At 45.0% G+C, this 25,683-nt stretch overlaps 1 protein-coding gene across 1 annotated transcript in view; it reads left to right on the forward strand.

Moving 5' to 3' along the window:
- The first annotated feature begins 2,391 nt into the window (after positions 1–2,391).
- Positions 2,392–25,683, forward strand: part of LOC123774923 (dynein regulatory complex protein 8-like) — a 32,123-nt gene continuing 8,831 nt past the window's right edge. Inside the window, exons 1-2 of the mRNA XM_045769621.2 lie at positions 2,392–2,594; positions 24,468–24,591. Of these exons, the coding sequence (XP_045625577.2) occupies positions 2,492–2,594; positions 24,468–24,591 (227 nt within the window). The 5' untranslated portion in view covers positions 2,392–2,491. The remainder of the gene's footprint in view (positions 2,595–24,467; positions 24,592–25,683) is intronic.

Consider the following 25,683-nt stretch of genomic DNA (forward strand, 5'->3'; position numbering starts at 1 on the left):
CTTTACAAGAATGTAATTATTATGCTATGTATTCTCTCTAACCCTATGTACCTTCTTGTATATAAATAAATAAATAAATAAATAAATATCTTGTCAACCTATGTCTGTTTTTTAAACAACGCTGTTTGTCGACCTAATTGTATTTGTGCTGCTTTTTCTGCCATGTTCCCGCCTTTTTAATTTTTATTTTTATTTTTATTTGTTCTCAACACATTTTATACTTTAATCTCAATTAGTATTAAGTTTTAGTCTTTAATGTTTTTCCTGCCCGAAACGCTTTGCGTAATAGTGGCTTTACTCATTGTATGTACTAGCTCTTATCTATAAATCTATCAATTTTTGTAAAACCTCTTGTATGTATGTACTTTACCTGAATAAACATTTATTTTATTTATTTATTTTTAAAGGATATCAGCGAAGGTATGATACTAGAGATTTGTTGAGCATCAGAGCTATGGGTGGCGCAAGGGCATGGGAGGCGCTCTTGTATACCATGGATGGGATTTCACTGATGTTCCCAGCTTTGGTTTTTAGTGAGTGTATGATGGACACAACATCTGACGGGCTGACTGGTGAGAGGAGAAGAGAGTTTGGATAGCTGCCTGAGAGATATGTGTTGATATGTGTCTGAGTCTGTGGGATTTTTCTGGGTTCTAGATCTGTTGCAAGTGTACTACCATCCTTGTAGATTTTTATCTGGTTATGTGAATGTTGTTTAGCTCCTAGGATGTTAGAGATGGCTCTCCATGTACTTTCTCATGTTGCTTTTTGATTCTTTGAATCTACTCTCATAATAGGAAAGTTTTGCTCTTATTATATTGGTAAACATTGAAGAGTACTGTACCTCTTAACTTTTGCGACTAGGCCAATGCTAAGTTTTTTTCATATTCATGTTTCTTGTTGAAACATGTTCAACATGTTTTCATATGCATCTATAATCCCCCATCCATACGGAATGATCGGTCACACCTGCTCACACACACACACACTAACAACACAAAACATGCCATGTGTGCTCTAGTCTACCATGCCAAACATTGGCAACACTATGATAACAAACACTGGGTAGAGCATGATAACAAACACTGGGCAGGGCATGATAACAAACACTGGGTAGAGCATGATAACAAACACTGGGCAGAGCATGATAACAAACACTGGGTAGAGCATGATAACAAACACTGGGCAGGGCATGATAACAAACACTGGGTAGAGCATGATAACAAACACTGGGCAGAGCATGATAACAAACACTGGGTAGAGCATGATAACAAACACTGGGCACGGCATGATAACAAACACTGGGCAGGGCATGATAACAAACACTGGGTAGAGCATGATAACAAACACTGGGCAGGGCATGATAACAAACACTGGGTAGAGCATGATAACAAACACTGGGCAGAGCATGATAACAAACACTGGGTAGAGCATGATAACAAACACTGGGCAGGGCATGATAACAAACACTGGGCAGGGCATGATAACAAACACTGGGTAGAGCATGATAACAAACACTGGGCAGAGCATGATAACAAACACTGGGTAGAGCATGATAACAAACACTGGGCAGGGCATGATAACAAACACTGGGCAGGGCATGATAACAAACACTGGGTAGAGCATGATAACAAACACTGGGTAGAGCATGATAACAAACACTGGGTAGAGCATGATAACAAACACTGGGTAGAGCATGATAACAAACACTGGGCAGAGCATGATAACAAACACTGGGTAGAGCATGATAACAAACACTGGGTAGAGCATGATAACAAACACTGGGTAGAGCATGATAGCAAACACTGGGCAGAGCATGATAACAAACACTGGGCAGAGCATGATAACAAACACTGGGTAGAGCATGATAACAAACACTGGGTAGAGCATGATAACAAACACTGGGTAGAGCATGATAACAAACACTGGGCAGAGCATGATAACAAACACTGGGTAGAGCATGATAACAAACACGGGGCAGGGCATGATAATACTTTACGGACCCCATGTGTGCTATAAAGCTTCCCCAATTCATACCATTTGTTCCGATACGAGTTTACAGAGAGAAAAAAAAATGAGCTATGCACTAAATTATAAAGTTAAATGAGATATTTTTTTCAAGTCTATACTAAGTCCACACAAAATAAATAAGCAAATCATTATATATATGCTTGTATTGTTTGCGGACACAGTAGGCGTTGGAGGCATTCGGACACAGTGGGAGTTGCAGGGATTCGGACACAGTGGGAGTTGCAGGCATTCGGACACAGTGGGAGTTGCAGGCATTCGGACACAGTGGGAGTTGCAGGCATTCGGACACAGTGGGAGTTGCAGGCATTCGGACACAGTGGGAGTTGGAGGCATTCGGACACAGTGGGAGTTGCAGGCGTCCGGACACAGTGGGAGTTGCAGGCGTCCGGACACGTGTGTCGCCATGGCAACAGTCAACAACGTACAGCCTTGAAGCCTCGCTGACCTACTCTCTACTATAATGTCTCTTGATAAGAAGTTAACAGAAGTATTTGCGTTCTTCCAAGATAAAGATAAGAACGTGGTGTCCGTCAAAGATATCCCGACGATCATTCGGACTCTGGGTGAGGATATAGTTTTATTATTATTATTATTATTTTCTACCACAGACGTGGCCACACATATACAATGCTAACCAGCATATATACATTTTCTTCTGTCCTCCATGGACAGGGTTAGAGAAGTGTTAAACATATAGTTCAAGGGTTTATTGAACACTCAACCACAGAAGGTGATTCGGTGCTTTTAAAATGCTAAGCTAACCTAAAAAAATCTAATCAAATCAAATGTTTATTTAGGTAAGGTACATATATACAAGAGATTTTACAAAGAGTGATGGATTTATAGATAGGGCTAGTACATACAATGCCTAAAGCCACTATTACGCAAAGCGTTTCAGGCATGAAAAACTTAAATGACTAAAGCTTAATACTAATTGAGCATAAAGAATAAAATGAGTTGAGAACAAATAAAAAAAGAGATAAAAAGGCGGGAACATGGCTGAAAAAGCAGCACAAATACAATTCGGTCGACAAACAGCGTCATTTAAAAGAAACAGACATTGGTTGACAAAAGAAGGGTAAGGTAGGTTACAGGGAATTTATTAGGTATAGCTTCGTTTTTATCTTAAACTGGTTGAGAGAGGTACAATCTTTAACATGATTGGGAAGGTCATTCCACATTCTGGGTCCCTTGATTTGTAGAGCATTTCTAGTTTGATTAAGTCGTACTCTAGGAATATCAAAACTGTATTTATTTCTGGTGTGGTGCTCATGGGTTCTGTTACAACCTTCAATGAAGCTTTTGAGGTCAGGATTGGCATTACAGTTCAGCGTTTTATATATGTATAATACACATGAGAGAATGTGCAGTGACTTAATATCTAACATATTCAGAGATTTGAGTAGGGGTACTGAGTGATGTCTGGGGCCAGAGTTGGATATTATCCTAATAGCAGCTTTGTGTTGAGTAATTAGAGGACGTAAATGATTTTGGGTAGTAGAGCCCCAAGCACAAATACCATAGTTGAGATATGGATAGATGAGAGAGTAATAGAGTGTCACCAGGGCAGGGCGAGGTACATAATATCTGATCATAGAAAGAATGCCAACAGTTTTTGATTTTTTTTTTATATATTTAGAATGTGTCCCTGGAAATTCAGCTTTGGGCCAATGAGAACGCCAAGGAATTTGCCATCTAATTTGTTACAAATTTGGGTATTGTTTATTTTGAGATTTATTTGATTAGAGGATTTATTGCCAAACAGAATATAGAAAGTTTTGTCAATGTTAAGGGTGAGTTTGTTGGCAGTTAGCCAAAGATGGACTTTATTTAGCTCAGTATTTACTGTGGCATTTAGAGCAAGGGGGGTCAGGACTGCAGTAAAATATTTTATCATCATTTTAACAGAAACTTGGCTAAGTAGAGACTATACCCAACTCTACAATTTAGCTGGTTATAAAGCCATTCATAACTGCAGGCCTAATAAAAAAGGAGGTGGCACAGCAATATATTACAAAGATACCTTCATCTGCAATAGTGTCATCAGTGATAGAGACGACTATTGTGAATATACCTTTGCCAAGTTCTCCAGTAAATCCCTTAAATCCTCCCTGATAATAGGTGCCATCTATAGATTTCCTAATACCAACATAGCTTTATTCTCAGATAACGTAAAGAATCTTATCATAAATAACAATCTTAACAAAAATCACATCATTCTGGGAGGTGATTTCAATAATGACCTGGGTCTTCAAAACAGCCCTCAAGTTGACTATTTCCGTAACAGCATGCACTCCTGTATGCTAATCCCCACAATCACCAAGCCCACCCGAGTCACTCAAACATCTGCCACTACTCTGGATCACTTATGGACTAATATAACAGCTCCCCTTAAATCTGGGGTAATCTACGATAGAACAACTGACCACTATCCTACTTTCCTCATAGCAAACATGGACACAGCACCACCAGAAAGCAAGAAACTCTCATTCAGGCTACACAGTGAATCAGCTTTAGGCAATCTTTCTAATGCACTTCACTTTATTAACTGGGAATCTGAATTTAATAATACACAGGATATAAACTCATTAACTAACCTCTTTCTCTACAAAACTCTAAGCCTCTACAACACTCACTGTCCCCGCCTTACCAAACAAGTAACTGATAAAAGAAAAAACATCCCGTGGCTCACACGTGGCATAATCAAATCAATCAACAAAAAACATGAATATGAAAAGAAATTTAGGTTTGGCCTAGTTACAAAAAAAGTAGTTAAGAGGTACTCATCAGTGCTTACCAGTATCATAAGAAAAGCTAAACTTTCATATTATGAGACTAGATTCAAAGAAGCAAAAGGCAACATGAAAAGCACATGGAATACCATCTCTAACATCCTGGGAACTAAACAACACTCCCACAACCAGATAACACTCTCTAAGGATGGCCTTACACCGACATCTAATTTAGAAATGGCGAATGAATTTAAGGGGGCATATCGGTGTAAAATTAAAAGTGGTTCAATATGCTTATAAATTTTTTTATGAAATGGTTATAGAAAGGGCTGCAGCTGGTCCAAGTTTCATCATCACACCCTAAACAGAAAAGGAGAAAAAAAATAAACAACGAATTATGCAACGAATTTTCAAATAGTTTCAGGGAACACATGTGTCAACTAAAATCATTTCTATAACACTTAGATATTAAATTAAGCACATAATAAAGGATTCTAGTGATCAGTTTTATCAAAAAAGTGTTTAGTGCAATAATATAATTTTTCAAAGTTACCCTACTAAAAATATATGCAATATTTATAAATTTTTATAAAATCAACAAATAGACTTTGGACTAAAATGTCTACTAGAGTCTGTAGAAGCACAAACGCTACATATAAGGTGTAATTTGCATGTAAATTGATTAATAAATGAAAGCTCTGAAGTAATTTGAAGGTGTAAATTACTTTCCAGAGTAAAATAAAGATCCAAGTTCGGCCACCTGTAGCTGAGCTTGACTTCCACAGATTTCGTTCATAATTGGCACCCTTGCAGATAGGCATCCATTGAGCCAGGTGTGCAAGTTTCATGCAAATCCCTTGATAACAAACGAGAAAAAAAAAATGGCCAAAAAAAAGAAATAAAAATAAAAAGAAAAAAAAAATTAAATATAAATATATTGAACATACATATTACAATTATTACAAGAGTTTGTGCTTCTACAGCACATAGTAGACATTTTAGTTGACACATGTGTTCCCTGAGATTATTTGAGAATGTTGAACATTCGTTGCATAATACGTTGTGTATTTTTTTTTCTCCTTTTCTGTTTAGGGTGTGATGGTGAAACTTGGACCAGTTGCAGCCCTTTCTATAACCATTTCATAAAAAAATTTATAAGCAAATTGAACAATTTTAATTTATAACGATATTTTTCGATATGCCCCCTTAATAGCTTCTTTTCATCGGTTGGTGCTAACCTTGCCAGTAAAATCCCACAGACCCAGACACACATCAACACATATCTCTCAGGCAGCTATCCAAACTCTCTTCTCCTCTCACCAGTCAGCCCGTCAGATGTTGTGTCCATCATACACTCACTAAAAACCAAAGCTGGGAACATCAGTGAAATCCCATCCATTGTATACAAGAGCGCCTCCCATGCCCTTGCGCCACCTATAGCTCTGCTGTTCAACAAATCCCTTGAGTGTCATACCTTCCCTGATATCCTTAAAAAAGCAAGAGTAACACCAGTTCATAAAGAAGGTAATCCGGCAGACATAAACAATTATAGAGTACCAACGATGCAATTAAGAGTACCAACGATGCAATTATTAGTCTCCTTGATATAATTTACTCAGCCCTTGACAAAAATGAGTTTCCAATTGGACTCTTCATTGACCTGAGAAAGGCCTTTGATACTGTTAATCACAATTACCTCTTACGTAAACTCCATCATTATGGAATTCGAGGCCATGCACTGGACTATATCCAATCCTATCTTAGTGATAGACACCAATGTGTTGCCATCAATAATTTAACCTCTCCCACTCTACCAATAACCGTTGGAGTGCCACAGGGCAGCATCTTGGGACCTCTCTTATTTCTTATTTACATCAATGATCTGCCTAATGTCTCTAACATTCTGAAACCTATTTTGTTTGCTGATGATACTACCCTCATCAACTCTAACCCCAACCCACATACACTAAATAATGTTGTTAATAATGAACTAAAAAAAGTCCACTTATGGATGTCAACCAACAAACTAACACTTAACATAGAAAAGACCTACTACATCTTATTTGGAAGTAAATCTACAAATGCAATTCAGCTTCAGATAGACAATGTAAACATTAGCAATAAAAATGATGGAAAGTTTCTTGGCCTATTCCTAGACAAGAGACTCAACTTCAGTACCCACATACAACACATAACTAAGAAAGTCTCTAAAACAGTTGGTATACTCTCCAAAATCAGATATTATGTACCTAACTCTGCTCTCATCTCTCTATATTATGCACTGATCTATCCCTATCTTAATTATGGTATCTGTGCATGGGGTTCAACCACTGCAAACCACCTCAAGTCCATCATTACCCACCAAAAATCTGCTATCAGAATAATAACAAATTCTGCTTTCAGACAACACTCAGCCCCCTTGTTTAACTCCCTAAACATGCTAAACATAATCTCACTCCACATATTCTCTTGTGTCAACTACATTTACAAAACCCTGTTCTTAAATGCAAATCCTGCTCTGAAACTCTCCCTGGACAGATGTAATAGGACCCATTATCACCACACCAGAAATAAATATCTCTTTGATATCCCCAGAGTTAAACTTAATCTGTGTAAACACTCTATGCAAATAAAGGGACCCAGTTTATGGAACTCACTCCCTAGTGAATTGAAAAGCTGTCCAACTTTTGCATCATTCAAAAACAATACTAAAAAGTACCTAATTTCATCTTCATAGTTTTTTACCTTTTGATTTAAAACTGCACTGTATCTATTGCTACCCAATCTCCCAATCTTTATGTACCCAATCTGAACATCTTTATCATTGCGATCATTGCTGTCTTCTTATATGTACTGTCAATCTGTTGTATGGTGTCTATTAATCTTGTTTAAATTACCAATCAAGCTGTCAATGTAATCAATCAGAGCTTTAATATACCAAAGTGCTTTAATATACTTACTAATCTCTCTCATCTCATTTTTTTCTTGCAATGTATTTGTTATCATTTTATTAATTCTGATAGAATTTACCTACTTAAAATTATCTGTTAGATTAAGGACCTGCCCGAAACGCTGCGCGTACTAGTGGCTTTACAAGAGTGCAATTACTGTACTATGCTATGTATTCTCACAAACCCAATGTACCTTCTTGTATATAAATAAATAAATAAATAAATAAATAAATGAAGGTTGTGTCGTCAGCAAATAGAATTGGTTTGAGGTGTTGAGAGGCATTTGGAAGGTCATTAATGTAGATGAGAAAGAGGAGAGGGCCAAGTATGCTGCCCTGAGGAACACCAATGTTGATGGGTAGGGTTATCTTGAGGTTATCTTGAGATGATTTCGGGGCTTTTTAGTGTCCCCGCGGCCCGGTCCTCTACCAGGCCTCCACCCCCAGGAAGCAGCCCGTGACAGCTGACTAACACCCAGGTACCTATTTTACTGCTAGGTAACAGGGGCATAGGGTGAAAGAAACTCTGCCCATTGTTTCTCGCCGGCGCCTGGGATTGAACCCAGGATCACAAGTCCAGCGTGCTGTCCGCTCGGCCGACCGGCTCCCACAGGGTGGGAGAAATTGAATTATTCACAGAAACATACTGGAGCCTGTCAGCCTCTAACCTAAATACGTAAATACATAGATATACAGATTTACGTATGGCCTACATAAAGTGTTCGATGTGTCTTTTACAGTGTCATTAATGTGCATTTACAAAGGTGAAATGTAATTCTGATCAGCTTCCATATATAATTTATACACATACATATACATACACACACACACACACATATATGTACATATACATATATACATACATATATACACACACATGCATTCACATACATTTGTCTCTTTTACTCTGACAGGGTGAGATAGCTGATAGAGAAATAGTGTGCAATTAAGCACCTAATCACTGAAGGTGATGAAGGTGCTTTTACAAGCTCAGGTTATATAGTTACATCACATACATACATTGTATAATTGATACATTACATGGTTAATCTTGGGTACAAGTCCAATATATCATCAAGTGTTCCAGTACTCATATAGTAACTACAGAGTTCAGCATACCTTAGCCCAGGAGGGCGAAAGTCAGTCAATATGGGACATTCTACAATATAATGTTCAAGAGAGTGCATGTTTTCTCTTTCACAAACTTGACACATTGTGTACTCGACATTTGGGTTTTGAGAAAGCTGCCAGATACGTCTATATCCCAGGCGTATTCTGGCCACTATAACATCACATTGCCGGGTTCTTGTTCTATTAGTCTCATATGTGAATGTCTCCTCACGATATCTATCATAATATTTAATGCTACAACTTTCCGGTCTTTGTGAATTTGTTCGGTCTGTGAGATCTTCATTAGATATTTGTTTAAGTATTCTCTTTGTCACTGCTAATGAAACACCCATATCAATTTCTACCACTGGTTTTCTACAGGCTGTCTTTGCAAGCATATCAACAGTGTCATGCCTTGAGATGCCAATATGTGATGGTATCCATAGGGATTTAATTTCAAATCTGTTTTCTTTAGCAGCTAAAACATTCATTCGAATATCACTGACTATTTTCTGGGTGTCACTACTATGTGCGTTCAATGCCAGGAGTGCACTGCCTTTGTCTTTTAAAAATTCAGTGGCAAGGTATATGCCTGCAAGTTCGGTTTGAGTTGTACTTGCCCAGTCATTGACGCGCTTCATTGCTGTATGTACGAGAGAAGATTGTTCAAATATATTGCATGCACATCCGGTACATCTTCCACCTCAGATATTAACACCAAGTAAGGCATCCAGCACTTCCACTAACACGATAACATCATTTATATTTGCCAACATCCAGGGTATAAAAACACGCAAATCCAACAAAGTTCACTTTATTGATGGTCTCCTTCATGAGGCAAATGTAGTGTTTGCAGCCCTAACAGAAACCCACACAAAGGACTACCATGATGGTGAAATATGGATCTCAGAGTACAATCTTTTCAGATGTGATAGGAAACACCGGCTTCAGGGTGGGGTCAGCCTCTACATCAAAGACACACTCATCTGTACTGAGCTGCTAAACACCTCAAATGATATGGTGGAAGTCCTGATAATCAAAATAGAGATTCTAAATGTAGTTATTGTCCTTGTATATAAGTCACCGGAGGCAAACCCTCAGCAGTTTAAAGACCAACTAATGAAAATAGAACACTGCTTGGAAAACCTCATAAATCCAGCTCCGAACATCATCCTGCTTGGGGACTTCAACCTACGGCACCTGACATGGAAGCACCTGGCTAATACAGTAATATCAGAAAGAATACCAGGAAGTAGCCTAAATGAACAGGCACATGCAAATGACCTGCTATGGATGTGCGACAAGTTTGCCTTAAACCAGCAAATAGTAGAACCAACTAGGAAGGAGAACACGCTGGACCTCATTTTCACTAATAATGATGAATTGATCAGGAACATAATGATTACAAATACCTGTTACTCAGATCACAACTTAATTGAAGTTATGACAACCATGGGGAATAGACCTTCAAAACAAGTCCAGATTCCCGGTGGAGGAGATTTCAGCAAATTCAACTTCAATAATAAACAGATAAATTGGGAGCAAATAAACCAGGACTTCACAGAAATAAACTGGGAAGAACAGCTAGAAAATGTAAACCTGAACCAGTGCCTGGAAAAAATAAACTCAATAGCACTAGAAATATGTTCAAACCGCATACCCCTTAGAAAAAAGAAAAAGAGATGCAGATTGGAACGGGAACGTCGTTCCCTATATAGGCGAAGAAAACGAATCGTGGAACAACTTGAGAGTCGCACCCTATCTCAAGACCGGCGAAAAAGGTTAGGTAGAGAAATAGAAACAATTGAACTCAAACTACAAGAATCATACAAAACCCAGGACAGTCACAGAGAGCAAAAGGCCATCAGTGAAATAGAGAGAAATCCGAAATATTTTTTCTCCTATGCAAAATCAAGATCAAAAACCACATCTAGTATCGGGCCCCTGCGAAAGGGAGATGGAAGTTTCACCGATGACAACAAAGAAATGAGCGAGCTACTGAGGAAGCAGTACGACTCTGTTTTCAGCGAGCCATTAAACGCACTAAAGATTGATAACCCAAATGAATTTTTCATGGATATGATACCAACATCAAATCATATATCAGACGTAACCCTATCCCCACTGGATTTTGAAGAAGCCATAAACAGCACTCTGCACCAGGCCCGGATTCTTGGAACTCCATATTCATAAAGAACCACTATCGCAGGCCCTCCACATTCTGTGGAGACAAAGCCTAGATACTGGCGTTATTCCTGATATACTAAAAATAGCAGAGATAGCACCACTTCATAAAGGAGGAAATAAGCCAGATGCAAAAAATTACAGACCGATAGCACTAACATCGTACATCATAAAAATTTTCAGAGAGTGCTAAGAAGTAAGATCACAAAATACATGGAATCACAGCATCTTCATAACCCCGGACAACATGGTTTCAGAACAGGGCGCTCTTGCCTGTCGCAGTTGCTGGACCACTATGATATGGCATTAGATGCTATGGAAGACAAACAAAACGCTGATGTAATTTACACAGATTTCGCAAAAGCTTTTGATAAATGTGACCATGGTGTTATTGCACATAAAATGCGTTCAAAAGGAATTACCGGAAAAATAGGCAGATGGATCTACAATTTCCTGACTAACAGAACCCAATGTGTAATAGTCAACAAAATAAAATCCAGCCCATCAACCGTGAAGAGCTCATTCCCCCAGGGCACTGTGCTTGCTCCTGTACTTTTTCTCATCCTCATATCGGACATAGACAAGAACACAACCTATAGCACTGTATCATCCTTTGCAGATGACACTAGGATCTTCATGAGAGTAGGCAACATAGAGGACACGGCAAACCTCCAATCAGATGTAGATCAGATCTTTCTATGGGCTACAGAAAATAATATGGTGTTTAACGAAGATAAGTTCCAGCTCATGCGCTATGGAAAAAATGAAAATATAAAAACGGAAACCACGTACAAAACTCAGGCAAATCATAACATAGAACGTAAAGGCAATGTAAAGGATCTAGGTGTACTCATGTCGGAAGACCTTACCTTTAAAGAACACAATAAAGTAGCCGTCACAACTGCAAGAAAAATGACAGGTTGGATAACAAGAACTTTTCACACTAGAGATGCTATACCGATGATGATACTTTTCAAAACGCTTGTGCTCTCTAGAGTGGAGTACTGCTGCACAATGACAGCCCCTTTCAAAGCTGGAGAAATTGCTGACCTGGAGAGCGTGCAGAGATCCTTTACTGCTAGAATCCACTCAGTAAAACATCTAAACTATTGGGACCGACTAAAGAGCCTAAAACTGTACTCCCTTGAGCGCAGGCGGGAGAGATACATAAAAATTTACACGTGGAAAATATTAGAGGGGCTGGTCCCAAACCTGCACACAGAAATAACATCACATGAGACCAGAAGACATGGCAGGATGTGCAGAATACCCCCGTTGAAAAGCAGAGGTGCAACAGGTACTCTGAGAGAGAACTATCAACATCAGAGGCCCGAGACTGTTCAACACACTTCCGCTACACATTTATTTATTTATTTATTTTATTTATTTATTTATATACAAGAAGGTACATTGGGTTTGTGAGAATACATAGCATAGTACAGTAATTGCACTCTTGTAAAGCCACTAGTACGCGCAGCGTTTCGGGCAGGTCCTTAATCTAACAGATAATTTTAAGTAGGTAAATTCTATCAGAATTAATAAAATAATAACAAATACATTGCAAGAAAAAAAATGAGATGAGAGAGATTAGTAAATATATTAAAGCACATTGGTATATTAAAGCTCTGATTGATTACATTGACAGCTTGATTGGTAATTTAAACAAGATTACATGTACGTGGTGGTGGTGGGGAAGGACCCCCGTGCGTTTATTTATTTTGCAGCAGTCAATGCTCGCCTTTACTCGATCCCGCAGCCTCTAACCCATGTCTGCCATCCTCTTCCTTCCCCGCCCGCCGTTATATACCCATCATCATTTTACTCAGGCAGAATACCTTGATATTTAACGTTGATAAAACGGTGGAATAAATTAAACTGACTTCCAGAATAATGAAACAATTCATAGTGGCAGTTAGGCTGGCCGAGACATAATTCCTCTTTCAAAGACTTGTGTTAGCAGCCGTGGGCAGGACTGTGGCAGGGATTCCAACCCGGCATCTGTTGCTGTGAGGAATGGTTGCGAATTTCACCCTTCTATCTGAAAACAATTACTCGCACATACCTTTATGCCAGCCAGGATGTGTATCCAGGGGCGGGCCAACCCACCAGGAAGTACCACGTGTGCTGCCGCGGCTGGAGACCTTAAACACCTCCTGCCTTTGTTAGTGCACTCGCTCTGGCCTGTGATCTTCACGTTATTCACACAGTAACTCTAATTCACAAGATAAATGTGCAGTTGAACATGATAATAGATATCCCCTTTTATATTGTATGTGTGTTAGGCTGCTGTTTCACTACTCGTCGCGGCGTTTATATGGGATGAATTGTGTTGGTAATATTGTATTTGTGTGTGTAACTTTGTTGTAGTTTTTCAATTGTTTTGATTAGAAATAAGTCGAAAAATTATATTTCATATTTGTTGCGCTCTATAAATATATATATATAGTTAAACTATCTAGGCGCAAGAGAGAGGAGGCATGTTAAATATCGAGCATAGTTACATGCCCGCTCCTGTGCCTGGTAAGCCCACTACGGGCTCACCATAGCCCGTGCTACTCGGAACGTTTTGTTCCCAGTAGCTGAATCTAAAACAACAACATATTGAACATCCTGTACTCACGCCAGCACTCGAACGGTGTTGTTGAGCGGTGTTGACAAAGCCTGTGACGTTGAGTGCAAAATAGAAGCGGAGGTGAGAGAAACGATGAGGAGAGGAAGGGAGGGAGGGGTAGGGGACGAGATGAATGGAGGTTCAGAGGGAGAGAAGGGTAGTGGATGACTTAGGTATAGGCAGGCCGGACAGGTGACGAGGGTCTCCTCATAGCGAGAGACTCCTCTTGTGTTATGGCTGCCGGTGGAGGTGTTGGGTGGAAGACATAGACGCCTCCTGCTCCGCTGTCAGGAGGCAGGGGATGTCTTCCTCCCCGGTGGTGGCGTCTGTGTCGCCTTCCCCAGTGGTGGCGTCTGTGTCGCCTTCCCCGGTGGTGGCATCTGTGCCGCCTTCCCCGGTGGTGGCATCTGTGCCGCCCTCCCCGGTGGTGGCATCTGTGCCGCCCTCCCCGGTGGTGGCGTCTGTGTCGCCTTCCCCAGTGGTGGCGTCTGTGCCGCCCTCCCCGGAGGTGGCATCTGTGCCGCCCTCCCCGGAGGTGGCATCTGTGCCGCCCTCCCCGGAGGTGGCATCTGTGCCGCCCTCCCCGGTGGTGGCATCTGTGCCGCCCTCCCCGGAGGTGGCATCTGTGCCGCCCTCCCCGGTGGTGGCATCTGTGTCGTCCTCCCCAGTGGTGACATCTGTGTCGCCTTCCCCGGAGGTGGCATCTGTGCCGCCCTCCCCGGAGGTGGCATCTGTGTCGTCCTCCCCGGTGGTGGCATCTGTGCCGCCCTCCCCGGTGGTGACATCTGTGTCGCCTTCCCCGGAGGTGGCATCTGTGCCGCCCTCCCCGGAGGTGGCATCTGTGTCGTCCTCCCCGGTGGTGGCATCTGTGTCGCCCTCCCCGGTGGTGGCATCTGTGCCGCCCTCCCCGGAGGTGGCATCTGTGCCGCCCTCCCCGGTGGTGACATCTGTGTCGCCTTCCCCGGAGGTGGCATCTGTGCCGCCCTCCCCGGAGGTGGCATCTGTGCCGCCCTCCCCGGAGGTGGCATCTGTGCCGCCCTCCCCGGAGGTGGCATCTGTGCCGCCCTCCCCGGAGGTGGCATCTGTGCCGCCCTCCCCGGAGGTGGCATCTGTGCCGCCCTCCCCGGAGGTGGCATCTGTGCCGCCCTCCCCGGAGGTGGCATCTGTGCCGCCTTCCCCGGAGGTGGCATCTGTGCCGCCCTCCCCGGAGGTGGCATCTGTGCCGCCCTCCCCGGTGGTGGCATCTGTGCCGCCCTCCCCGGTGGTGGCATCTGTGCCGCCCTCCCCGGAGGTGGCATCTGTGCCGCCTTCCCCGGAGGTGGCATCTGTGCCGCCCTCCCCGGAGGTGGCATCTGTGCCGCCCTCCCCGGTGGTGGCATCTGTGCCGCCCTCCCCGGTGGTGGCATCTGTGCCGCCCTCCCCGGTGGTGGCATCTGTGCCGCCCTCCCCGGTGGTGGCATCTGTGCCGCCCTCCCCGGTGGTGGCGTCTGTGTCGTCCTCCCCGGAGGTGGCATCTGTGTCGCCCTCCCCGGTGGTGGCATCTGTGCCGCCCTCCCCGGTGGTGGCATCTGTGCCGCCCTCCCCGGTGGTGGCATCTGTGCCGCCCTCCCCGGTGGTGGCGTCTGTGTCGTCCTCCCCGGAGGTGGCATCTGTGCCGCCCTCCCCGGTGGTGGCATCTGTGCCGCCCTCCCCGGTGGTGGCATCTGTGCCGCCCTCCCCGGTGGTGGCATCTGTGCCGCCCTCCCCGGTGGTGGCATCTGTGCCGCCCTCCCCGGTGGTGGCATCTGTGCCGCCCTCCCCGGAGGTGGCATCTGTGCCGCCCTCCCCGGTGGTGGCATCTGTGTCGTCCTCCCCGGTGGTGGCATCTGTGCCGCCCTCCCCGGTGGTGGCATCTGTGCCGCCCTCCCCGGTGGTGGCATCTGTGCCGCCCTCCCCGGTGGTGGCATCTGTGCCGCCCTCCCTGCCTCTCCCTCCTAGCCTGTTTACACATTGTTGTTGTTAATGGCTAATTTGACTTCCGTTGCATCGTTAGTATGCCCAGCTCAAGTAAATTTATTATGATCATAACCATCCGAGTGAAATTAAAATTCTCTCAATACGTCCAAGTATAAAAAAAATTTAATTATTAATTATATATATTAGTAAACTGGCCATACGAATGCTTCTAAAATTTCGCTAAATGTTTCATATAAATTTGTTGCCAAATATATACAGAGCCTAATGTGTTGAAAACGAATGTTACAGGAAACTTACATTTGAGTATCTTATGATGGTGTCTTATCGGGCATAGCTGTACTCGCTGCCTCGTTTACGAGCAAGTAAATAATGCACGAAATTATGGTTACGATATCGTAACACACACACACACACACACACACACACACACACACACACACACACACACACACACACACACACACATATGACCTTCAGAATAAACTTGTATAAAGATATATTATGAAATATCATATACCATAGGCTAGCCTATTCAGATGTAAACATTTATGCAAGCTTTCTGAAATTATTATCGACATTAGCTTGTATCTGGAGTTAGTGAAGGAAAAGTACTACATAGTATAATAAATACTGGTATAAGTAGCGCTGATGAGGATGCTAATTCCAGAAGATGATGAGGAGGAGAGAAGCCTAGCGGGTCAGTGACAGGCTCTGGCTAGCGTCCCCCCGCCACCGCTAATCTTATAAAGCTGATCTGGAAGTGCTCAAGCCCTGCCGGGGGTAATTGGCCTTCTTGTTAACAACCTTTCCGTCATCTGCAGCGACTCATACTATACTTAGGGAGTAGTTCACCTACCTGTCTTGGCCCTCTTGGTAGGCACTGGGCCCTCATACAATTGAATTGTAGGTTATTTGGTTGTCTTGTTCCTTGTGGTTTGGTTGCTGTGCTGTGTGGTTATTGGCAGTGTTGTAGCTCAGGTTTGGTGGTTTGGTTGTAGATCAGGTTTGAAGTATGTCAGAAATATTGTTGTTTAAGATTCGCTACTTGGAAAAAAACGTTCTAGGTAGCACGGGCTATGGTGAGCCCATTGTAGACTTACCTGGCACAGGAGCGGGGCTGTAACTTTATGCGAGAAATGATGTGTGATATTTAAATAAGCCTCTCCTCTCATGTTGTGACGTCACGCAGTCACGTGCTCTTTGTTTACATCGTTTTGAGTCAACGTTCTTAGGCGAGTGAACACGTTAGTGGTAGGCTATCGATACACAACGGCAAGAGTCGACTGCTAGCAGCCGTGGAGTGAGGACGTTTACCGACCCTCCGTGGCTGTTGGAGTTGTTTGCTGTTTTGGTCGCCAGGTGGTGTGGGCGTCCCTGCCCTACCAGTTTTGTTGCCTGCCTGGCTGCGTTGACCTGGCAGTTCTGACATGGGGGGGCCATCTTCCTCCTGTTCAGCGTGTGAACTCCGTGGGCCTGGAGTTCACTTGTAAGGCTGGTTATCCGACCATCGAGATGGTGATGTGTGACATGCTTCGTGTCCCGGTGGAAGCTGTTTACGGTGTGGAGCTAGTTACGGCCCATCGGGTTGTTATTAAGTTCGTGCGGGAGGACGAGTACCCGGACTTCCTCCGTCATTACGGGGGGCGTACGTTGCCGTTGCCAGACGATGCCGGCTCTGTGGCGATTTCGGACCGCAGTGGTGCCCTGACTTATGTCAGTATCCATGGTGCGCCCCTGGAATTCCCTGATGACCTCCTCCGGCGTTACTTCAGGGGTTTTGGTACTGTTGTCAGCGTGCGGGTGAACACGCTCTCCTCGGGGCGGTATGCTGGGAGGCGTACAAACATTCGCACGTTGGGGATGCGCCTGCGGTCGGATATACCTTCTTCTGTCCGGCTTATGGGGTACTACGTCCGGGTGTATTATTCCCGGCAGCCCTGTACCTGTTTCCGGTGTGGCCTGTTGGGGCATCAGGCTGCCGGGTGCTCTGAGGCCCCTGCTGCTCCTGTCAACTTGTTCCGCGACGAGGATTTCCCGCCGCTCCCTCTGGAGGCAGTCTCCGGTGATGTTGATGAGGTGGTGCGCGTCCCGTCTGCTGCTGCAGCTTCCCCGGCGGCGCCTGCCGTTCCTCCGGTTGTTGCCGTCCCTCCTCCGGTTCTTGAGGTCCCGTCGGTTGGTCTGCCTGATCCTGTCGCTGTTCCAGCTGCTCCCGTGGGCCTTCCTGGAGCTCCCTGTGTGACGTCGCTGTCTTCTCCCTCGTCTTCTGTTGCTGCGCCTGGCCCCTGTGTCCGTGACTCGGGTCCCGGATGTGCTGGGTGCTGGGGTGGCTGCGGAGCCTCCTGCTGTGTGTGGCCCGGTTCCCCCTGTGATAGAGGCTGCTGCCGTCCTGGCGTCGGTTCCTTCGGCTCGTGGTACCCGTGTTTCTGGGTCACTTACCGGCCCGGACGATATCCGGCTGGTGCCCAAACGTTCCCGGCGTTCGTCTTCTTCCTGGGCCGACGTTGGTGACTTCAGTGACTGTGGGGCTTCGGGTGTTGACAGTGTGGATACGGATGCGTCGATCTCTCCGCGGTTCATGGTGGCGGAGGTCCGTGTGCCTGCTGGTGCCTGTGTCTCGGACGTGCCTTCGGTTCTTTCTCCGCCGGGGGACTCTCCACAGTGGGGGGGTGGTGGCTTCCGCTGCCAGGGATGGTGTGGACTCTGGTGCTGGGCGTGGCCTGGTGGTGACGTTACGGAAGGATGCGCGCCGTCCGGGTTCCCTGCTGTCGTCTGGTGGTGTGCCCGGGGCCGCGGGCACCACTGTGGTGCGGGTGCGCGTTGGGGCCCTGGGGGACGTGTTGCCGGCGTCTGTGATGCCACCGGGTCACTGGTCGAAGATTGCCGAGTTACTGCTGTCTGACGGACCGGAGTGCTTTCGTGGGGGGCAAGTTCCCTTCCTGTGGGGGCGAGTGGCGACTTCTCGCCTCATGAGTACTACCATCTGGGTCCCCAGTTTGCGGGTGTTTGTTGCCCCGGTTCGGGATGTTATGGCGTCCCCGGTGGATGGACGAGACCCTTGGCAATGGGTGCTCTGGGAGGCGTTCAATGTATGGTTCCCGGGCAAGTATGTGCTCTGATTTCCTGTGTGTTTGCTCTATGACATGCTGTGTGCCCTTCTGGCTGTTTGTTTGCCCTGTTCTATTATGTGCTTCTGCCTCTCCCTTTGTGCGTAGCTTTGCCGTGTGGCATATTAGTTTCTAGTGCTTGGCGTCACTCGTTTCGCGTTTTGGCTTGGCATTTCGCCTTTCCTGGCTTTGCAATTCACCCTTCACGGGTACGCCGGGGCGCATCCGATCCCACGATCGTCGTCGCCCCTAACTCAACAACAACAACAACAACAACACGTTAGTGATACAGGCGATGAGTCACAATAACGTGGCTGTAGTAGTTTGACCACACCACACACTGGGGGGTGAAGGGACGGCGACGTTTCGGTCCATCCTGGACCATCGACTTGAGAATGGTCCAGGGCGGACCGAAACGTATGGGGTGCACAATAAACTAGCCGCCTTCGGCGGCAACAATAAAAAAATCGTCATCGTCCCTTTACCTTCTGGCGTGTGGTCTGGTCAAACGTTAGTGGTAACCGGTGTGTGGGTGAGAGGTGGGGTGGGTGTCAACCTCAACCAACCTCTGGAGAGTTACTTTGCCCACCAAAATAGCTTCCTGGCCAACCAGGAAAGTAACCTTTAGTCCTGAAAGTATTCCAGAACAAATTAAGTGCATATACACCAAGGTAATGAGATCAAAGTACACATAATTTCAAACAGAACCTAAACACAAAGTCTAACCTAATTTAAATTTAAGATATAAAAAAAGTAAAATATATAATTATATTTGGGAAAATACTGAGTATGAACACACTAAGTTAGAGTTGACGAATGCGCGAGGAGGATAGAAATAGCCTAAGTTACTCTATCCCTTTGAGATGTATTTTGTGTCAATAAACGTACTTGAGCATGAGGAGTGCGTCTATGGGGCTGGCCGGAGCTTGGACGACCCTGGCCTGAGGACGGGGAAATTGAATTGAAATTGAAATACGTTTATTGAGGTAAAATACACACAAAGGGATGAGGTAGCTCAAGCTATTCTCACCCCATTCAGTACAACGTGTTAATACATACATAGACACACATCACAAATAAACACATTACCAAACATTCTGAGAGGTAAACATATACATTTCCTCCTTCACAAGTAGTATGGTATCAGACGTACACACAAATACTTTTATGACCTATGTGTAGCCATGTTTCCGTCCAACCCGTTCTCGCACTTTCGTATAGTCAATGTTGACTTGTTAAATACGTGCATGTGTGACATGCTAAACATGCGAGTTTGCCTTGAGAAGCTTCATAGAAAGCGCCGGCCTTACCTAGCCTTCTTAGTGTGTTAAGATGAGCATCTTATTGCTTCGTGATTGCAATTACTACTTGACCTATTATAGGTATAGGTTAAGTAATAATTGTGGTTGCGAAGCGGTAAGATGCTTGTCTTAACATGCTAAGGGGGTTGGGGGGGGGGGGGGGGTCGGTGCTTTCTATGAAGCTTTTCAAGGTGAGCTGGTGTGTTTGGTGAGTCACACATGCACGTGTTTGGTGAGTCACACATGCAGGTGTTTGGTGAGTCACACATGCAGGTGTTTGGTGAGTCACACATGCAGGTGTTTGGTGAGTCACACATGCACGTGTTTGGTGAGTCACACATGCAGGTGTTTGGTGAGTCACACATGCAGGTGTTTGGTGAGTCACACATGCAGGTGTTTGGTGAGTCACACATGCAGGTGTTTGGTGAGTCACACATGCAGGTGTTTGGTGAGTCACACATGCAGGTGTTTGGTGAGTCACACATGCAGGTGTTTGGTGAGTCACACATGCAGGTGTTTGGTGAGTCACACATGCACGTGTTTGGTGAGTCACACATGCAGGTGTTTGGTGAGTCACACATGCACGTGTTTGGTGAGTCACACATGCAGGTGTTTGGTGAGTCACACATGCACGTGTTTGGTGAGTCACACATGCATGTGTTTGGTGAGTCACACATGCAGGTGTTTGGTGAGTCACACATGCAGGTGTTTGGTGAGTCACACATGCACGTGTTTGGTGAGTCACACATGCACGTGTTTGGTGAGTCACACATGCAGGTGTTTGGTGAGTCACACATGCAGGTGTTTGGTGAGTCACACATGCAGGTGTTTGGTGTGTCACACATGCAGGTGTTTGGTGAGTCACACATGCACGTGTTTGGTGAGTCACACATGCACGTGTTTGGTGAGTCACACATGCACGTGTTTGGTGAGTCACACATGCAGGTGTTTGGTGAGTCACACATGCAGGTGTTTGGTGAGTCACACATGCACGTGTTTGGTGAGTCACACATGCAGGTGTTTGGTGAGTCACACATGCATGTGTTTGGTGAGTCACACATGCAGGTGTTTGGTGAGTCACACATGCACGTGTTTGGTGAGTCAATGTTGACTGTGGGAAAGTGCGAGAACGGGTTGTTCCGTCTGGTGGGGCCAGGGAGGGGCGATTATCAGGGGAAAACGCCAAGCCATTACGAGTATAAAGCACTGGGAAAGGGTCAGGATAAGGATTTAGGATGGGACGGGGGAAGAAAGGAATGGTGCCCAACCACTTAGACGGTCGGGGATTGAACGCCGACCTTCATGACGCGAGACCGTCGCTCTACCGTCCAGTTGGAAGTGATTGGGCATGCTCGCCGCCTGAAGAAGCTGAAGGGTTCCGACATCTCCAGGACTCTTAACATCCCGGGTACATAACTTTTGAATGATAAACAATTGACACTGGAGATTGATAGCGTTGATGCTAACTATATCACACTGAGGCAGTTGTTGAGGTGGTCACTATCCAACCCACTATGATTTAAAAATAACGTCACTTTTGGCTCGTATGCGCGATATGACTAAATTTGGACGTAATTTGAAATGAAATCGACTCACAAAAGTGATGTTCTGTTCCGTTTTCTATTTGAGTCATCCGGCGTACGCGCAGAGGTTATGAGAGGACACTTTAAATTAACGTTTTTCATAACGTTTTGAAACTTTATGAGAATTTCCTGCCCACCTAACCTATCAGAGGACCCTTAACTTACTGTTGGTGAAAAAAAAAATCCCAAATTTATTTTCAATTTTTTTTCATTTTCAAATTACGTCCAAATTCGGCCATACGGACAAACGGCCAAAAGCGACGTTCTTTTTAAGAGGACAGGTTGGGACCCACTATGATAGTGACGGTGACCACCAACCTTAACGTAACAACATTGCGAAATAAGGGTAACTGCGCATGCCCATTACCAATAACTTAAGCACCGTAATGTTATTGTTTTGACTGCTGGGATTTGTACCTTTCTGGCGGGTTAAAAACAGGTCTCACAATATGTCAAGAAAATGCAACTGTTTTGACATGAAAGGTACTAACCCAAACGTACGAAAGGGAGCCGGTCGGCCGACCGGACAGCACGCTGGGCTTGTGATCCTGTGGTCCTGGGTTCGATCCCAGGCGTCGGCGAGAAACATTGGGCAGAGTTTCTTTCACCCTATGCCCCTGTTACCTAGCAGTAAAATAGGTACCTGGGTGTTAGTCAGCTATCACGGGGTGCTTCCTGGGGGTGGAGGCCTGGTCGAGGACCGGGCCGCGGGGACACTAAAAAGCCCCGAAATCATCTCCTTCCCACTTATCCCCCTCCCTCCTCCAATCTCCCTCACCCCTCCCCACTCACCCACCCCCGTCGTCTGCTAATTTCTGCTTACCCCAACCCCTTTCTTCTCGTCATCCCCTCCCGCTCCTCCTTCCCCACTTTACCCCTCTCCCCCCCCCCCAACACACGCCCCACTTAGCCACTCTTCTCTTGCTTAAAATATAATATTAAGGAGCAATGAAACTACTGTATTGGTCCTAAGGAAATAATATTTTCTGATAACGACACAATTCTTGGGGCATCTCACCCAATATTTCCCACTTGACCAGCACTGAGTCTGTGAGCATCTGATGAAGTGGGTGGGTGGGGAGGGGGTCAGTGATTAATGATATATCTGAAATTATTCAACTTACGCTTACCCCTACCAGCCTATGTCAGTCCCACACCACAGCCCATTTCACCTTCAAATCTGAGTAAGGCGAGTCCCAAACGTTTGACCTCCAGGTGTGGACAGACAGACATTCTCTCTTACTTGAACGGTTGAGGGCCACAGGGCTAACAACACTACACACCAGACATGACAGGACGGATCTCACTGAAACTTTTAAAACACTGAACAATTTGGAGGATGTTGATCTAGACAAGTTCTTCAGAAGGTCAGACGGAACACAAACAAGGAGCAAAGCTCAACAGAAAGCAGGAGATGCTTTTTCAGCCACAGGGTTATAAACCCGGGCTGAAAATATTGCTTTTATTTGGCCTTTCCGCCAAAGCAGTAAGCGCCTAAACATTGTTACAATTAAAGTCAAGCTGGATAAAATCATAAGGATCTAATGGTAAAACTTTTGACAAGCAGCCGGCTTGCTGTCCTCGTCGAGGCCACTATATGGGGAGATGGTCGCCCCTCATGTTAATTCAGGTAAAAAGAAAGAGTAAATTAAATGCTCCATGTGTACCTAAGTGTATACCAACAATTGTGGTGCAAGTGTTAGGTATAATTGTTGATGTGGGCTTAGTGTAGTAATGTGTGTTGCCAGGTGTGTGGCCAGGTGTGGTAAGTTAAAGCAGGTGTGTGGCCAGGTGTGGTAAGTTAGAGCTGGTGTGTGGCCAGGTGTGGTAAGTAAGAGCTGGTGTGTGCCAGGTGTGGTAAGTTAGAGCTGGTGTGTTGCCAGGTGTGGTAAGTTAAAGCAGGTGTGTGGCCAGGTGTGGTAAGTTAGAGCTGGTGTGTTGCCAGGTGTGGTAAGTTAAAGCAGGTGTGTGGCCAGGTGTGGTAAGTTAGAGCTGGTGTGTGGCCAGGTGTGGTAAGTTAAAGCAGGTGTGTGGCCAGGTGTGGTAAGTTAGAGCTGGTGTGTTGCCAGGTGTGGTAAGTTAAAGCAGGTGTGTGGCCAGGTGTGGTAAGTTAGAGCAGGTGTGTGCCAGGTGTGGTAAGTTAGAGCTGGTGTGTTGCCAGGTGTGGTAAGTTAAAGCAGGTGTGTGGCCAGGTGTGGTAAGTTAGAGCTGGTGTGTGGCCAGGTGTGGTAAGTTAGAGCTGGTGTGTGGCCAGGTGTGGTAAGTTAGAGCTGGTGTGTTGCCAGGTGTGGTAAGTTAGAGCAGGTGTGTTGCCAGGTGTGGTAAGTTAGAGCTGGTGTGTTGCCAGGTGTGGTAATTAAGAGCTGGTGTGTGGCCAGGTGTGGTAAGTTAGAGCAGGTGTGTTGCCAGGTGTGGTAAGTTAGAGCAGGTGTGTTGCCAGGTGTGGTAAGTTAGAGCTGGTGTGTTGCCAGGTGTGGTAAGTGAGAGCTGGTGTGTGGCCAGGTGTGGTAAGTAAGAGCTGGTGTGTGCCAGGTGTGGTAAGTAAGAGCAGGTGTGTGGCCAGATGTGGTAAGTTAGAGCTGGTGTGTGCCAGGTGTGGTAAGTTAGAGCAGGTGTGTGGCCAGGTGTGGTAAGTAAGAGCAGGTGTGTTGCCAGGTGTGGTAAGTTAGAGCTGGTGTGTGCCAGGTGTGGTAAGTTAGAGCAGGTGTGTGGCCAGGTGTGGTAAGTAAGAGCTGGTGTGTTGCCAGGTGTGGTAAGTTAGAGCTGGTGTGTGCCAGGTGTGGTAAGTTAGAGCAGGTGTGTGGCCAGGTGTGGTAAGTAAGAGCTGGTGTGTTGCCAGGTGTGGTAAGTAAGAGCATGAGTGTGTAGCCAGGTGTGGTAAGTAAGAGCAGGTGTGTGCCAGCAGGTGTGGTGCCGTCTGAGGCAGAGATGCGGAGGACAGTGGCCGCCATGTTGGGGGAGGAGAGCGCCCACACCGTCCACCTCGCCGCCTTCCTCACCATCGCTAAGAAACTCATACTCGACAGAAGGTTGGTCATTCTTAAGGTTATAGCCAGTGTCATACTGAAGGTCATAATCAACATCACACTAACGATCATAATCGGTTGGTGCCAACCCTGCCAGAAAAATCCCACAGACCCAGACACATATCAACACATATCTCTCAGGCAGCTATCCAAACTCTCTTCTCCTCTCACCAGTCAGCCCGACAGATGTTGTGTCCATCATACACTCACTAAAAACCAAAGCTGGGAACATCAGTGAAATCCCATCCAGTGTATACAAGAGCGCCTCCCATGCCCTTGCGCCACCTATAGCTCAGTTGTTCAACAAATCCCTTGAGTGTCATACCTTCCCTGATATCCTTAAAAACGCAAGAGTAACACCAGTTCATAAAGGAGGCAATACGGCAGATATAAACAATTACAGACCAATATCAAACCTACCCATACTATTAAAAATATTTGAAAAATTATTTACAAACAGCTCTACTCCTTCCTCGTAAAATTCAACATACTAAGTCCCTGCCAGTTTGGCTTCCGCTCCCAAAAGAGTACCAACGATGCAATTATTAGTCCCCTTGACTTAATCTACTCAGTCCTTGACAAAAAGTGAGTTTCCGATTGGACTCTTCATTGACCTGAGAAAGGTCTTTGATACTGTTAACCATAACTACTTCTTACTTAAACTCCATCATTATGGAATTCGAGGCCTTGCCCTAAACTATATCCGATCCTATCTTAGTGACAGACACTAATGTGTAGCCATAAATGATATAACCTCTCCCACTATACCATTAACCGTAGGAGTGCCACAGGGCAGCATCCTAGGGCCTCTCCTATTTCTTATTAACATTATTATATATATTATATATATATATATATATATATATATATATATATATATATATATATATATATATATATATATATATACATACACAAGCGTTCAACTTTCTTGTACAGCCCCTCGCACGCATAGCGTTTCGGCCGGACATTAATCTTAATATTCTCTGGAATACGACCCGAAAATCGCTGAACAAACAGGTACCCATTTTCATGTTAAATAAACAAATGTTACAGTTAAAGATTGGTGCCCAGTAAATCCTCCCTGGTGCATGT

Source organism: Procambarus clarkii, chromosome 92 (assembly GCF_040958095.1).
Source record: "Procambarus clarkii isolate CNS0578487 chromosome 92, FALCON_Pclarkii_2.0, whole genome shotgun sequence".
Lineage (NCBI taxonomy): Eukaryota > Metazoa > Arthropoda > Malacostraca > Decapoda > Cambaridae > Procambarus > Procambarus clarkii.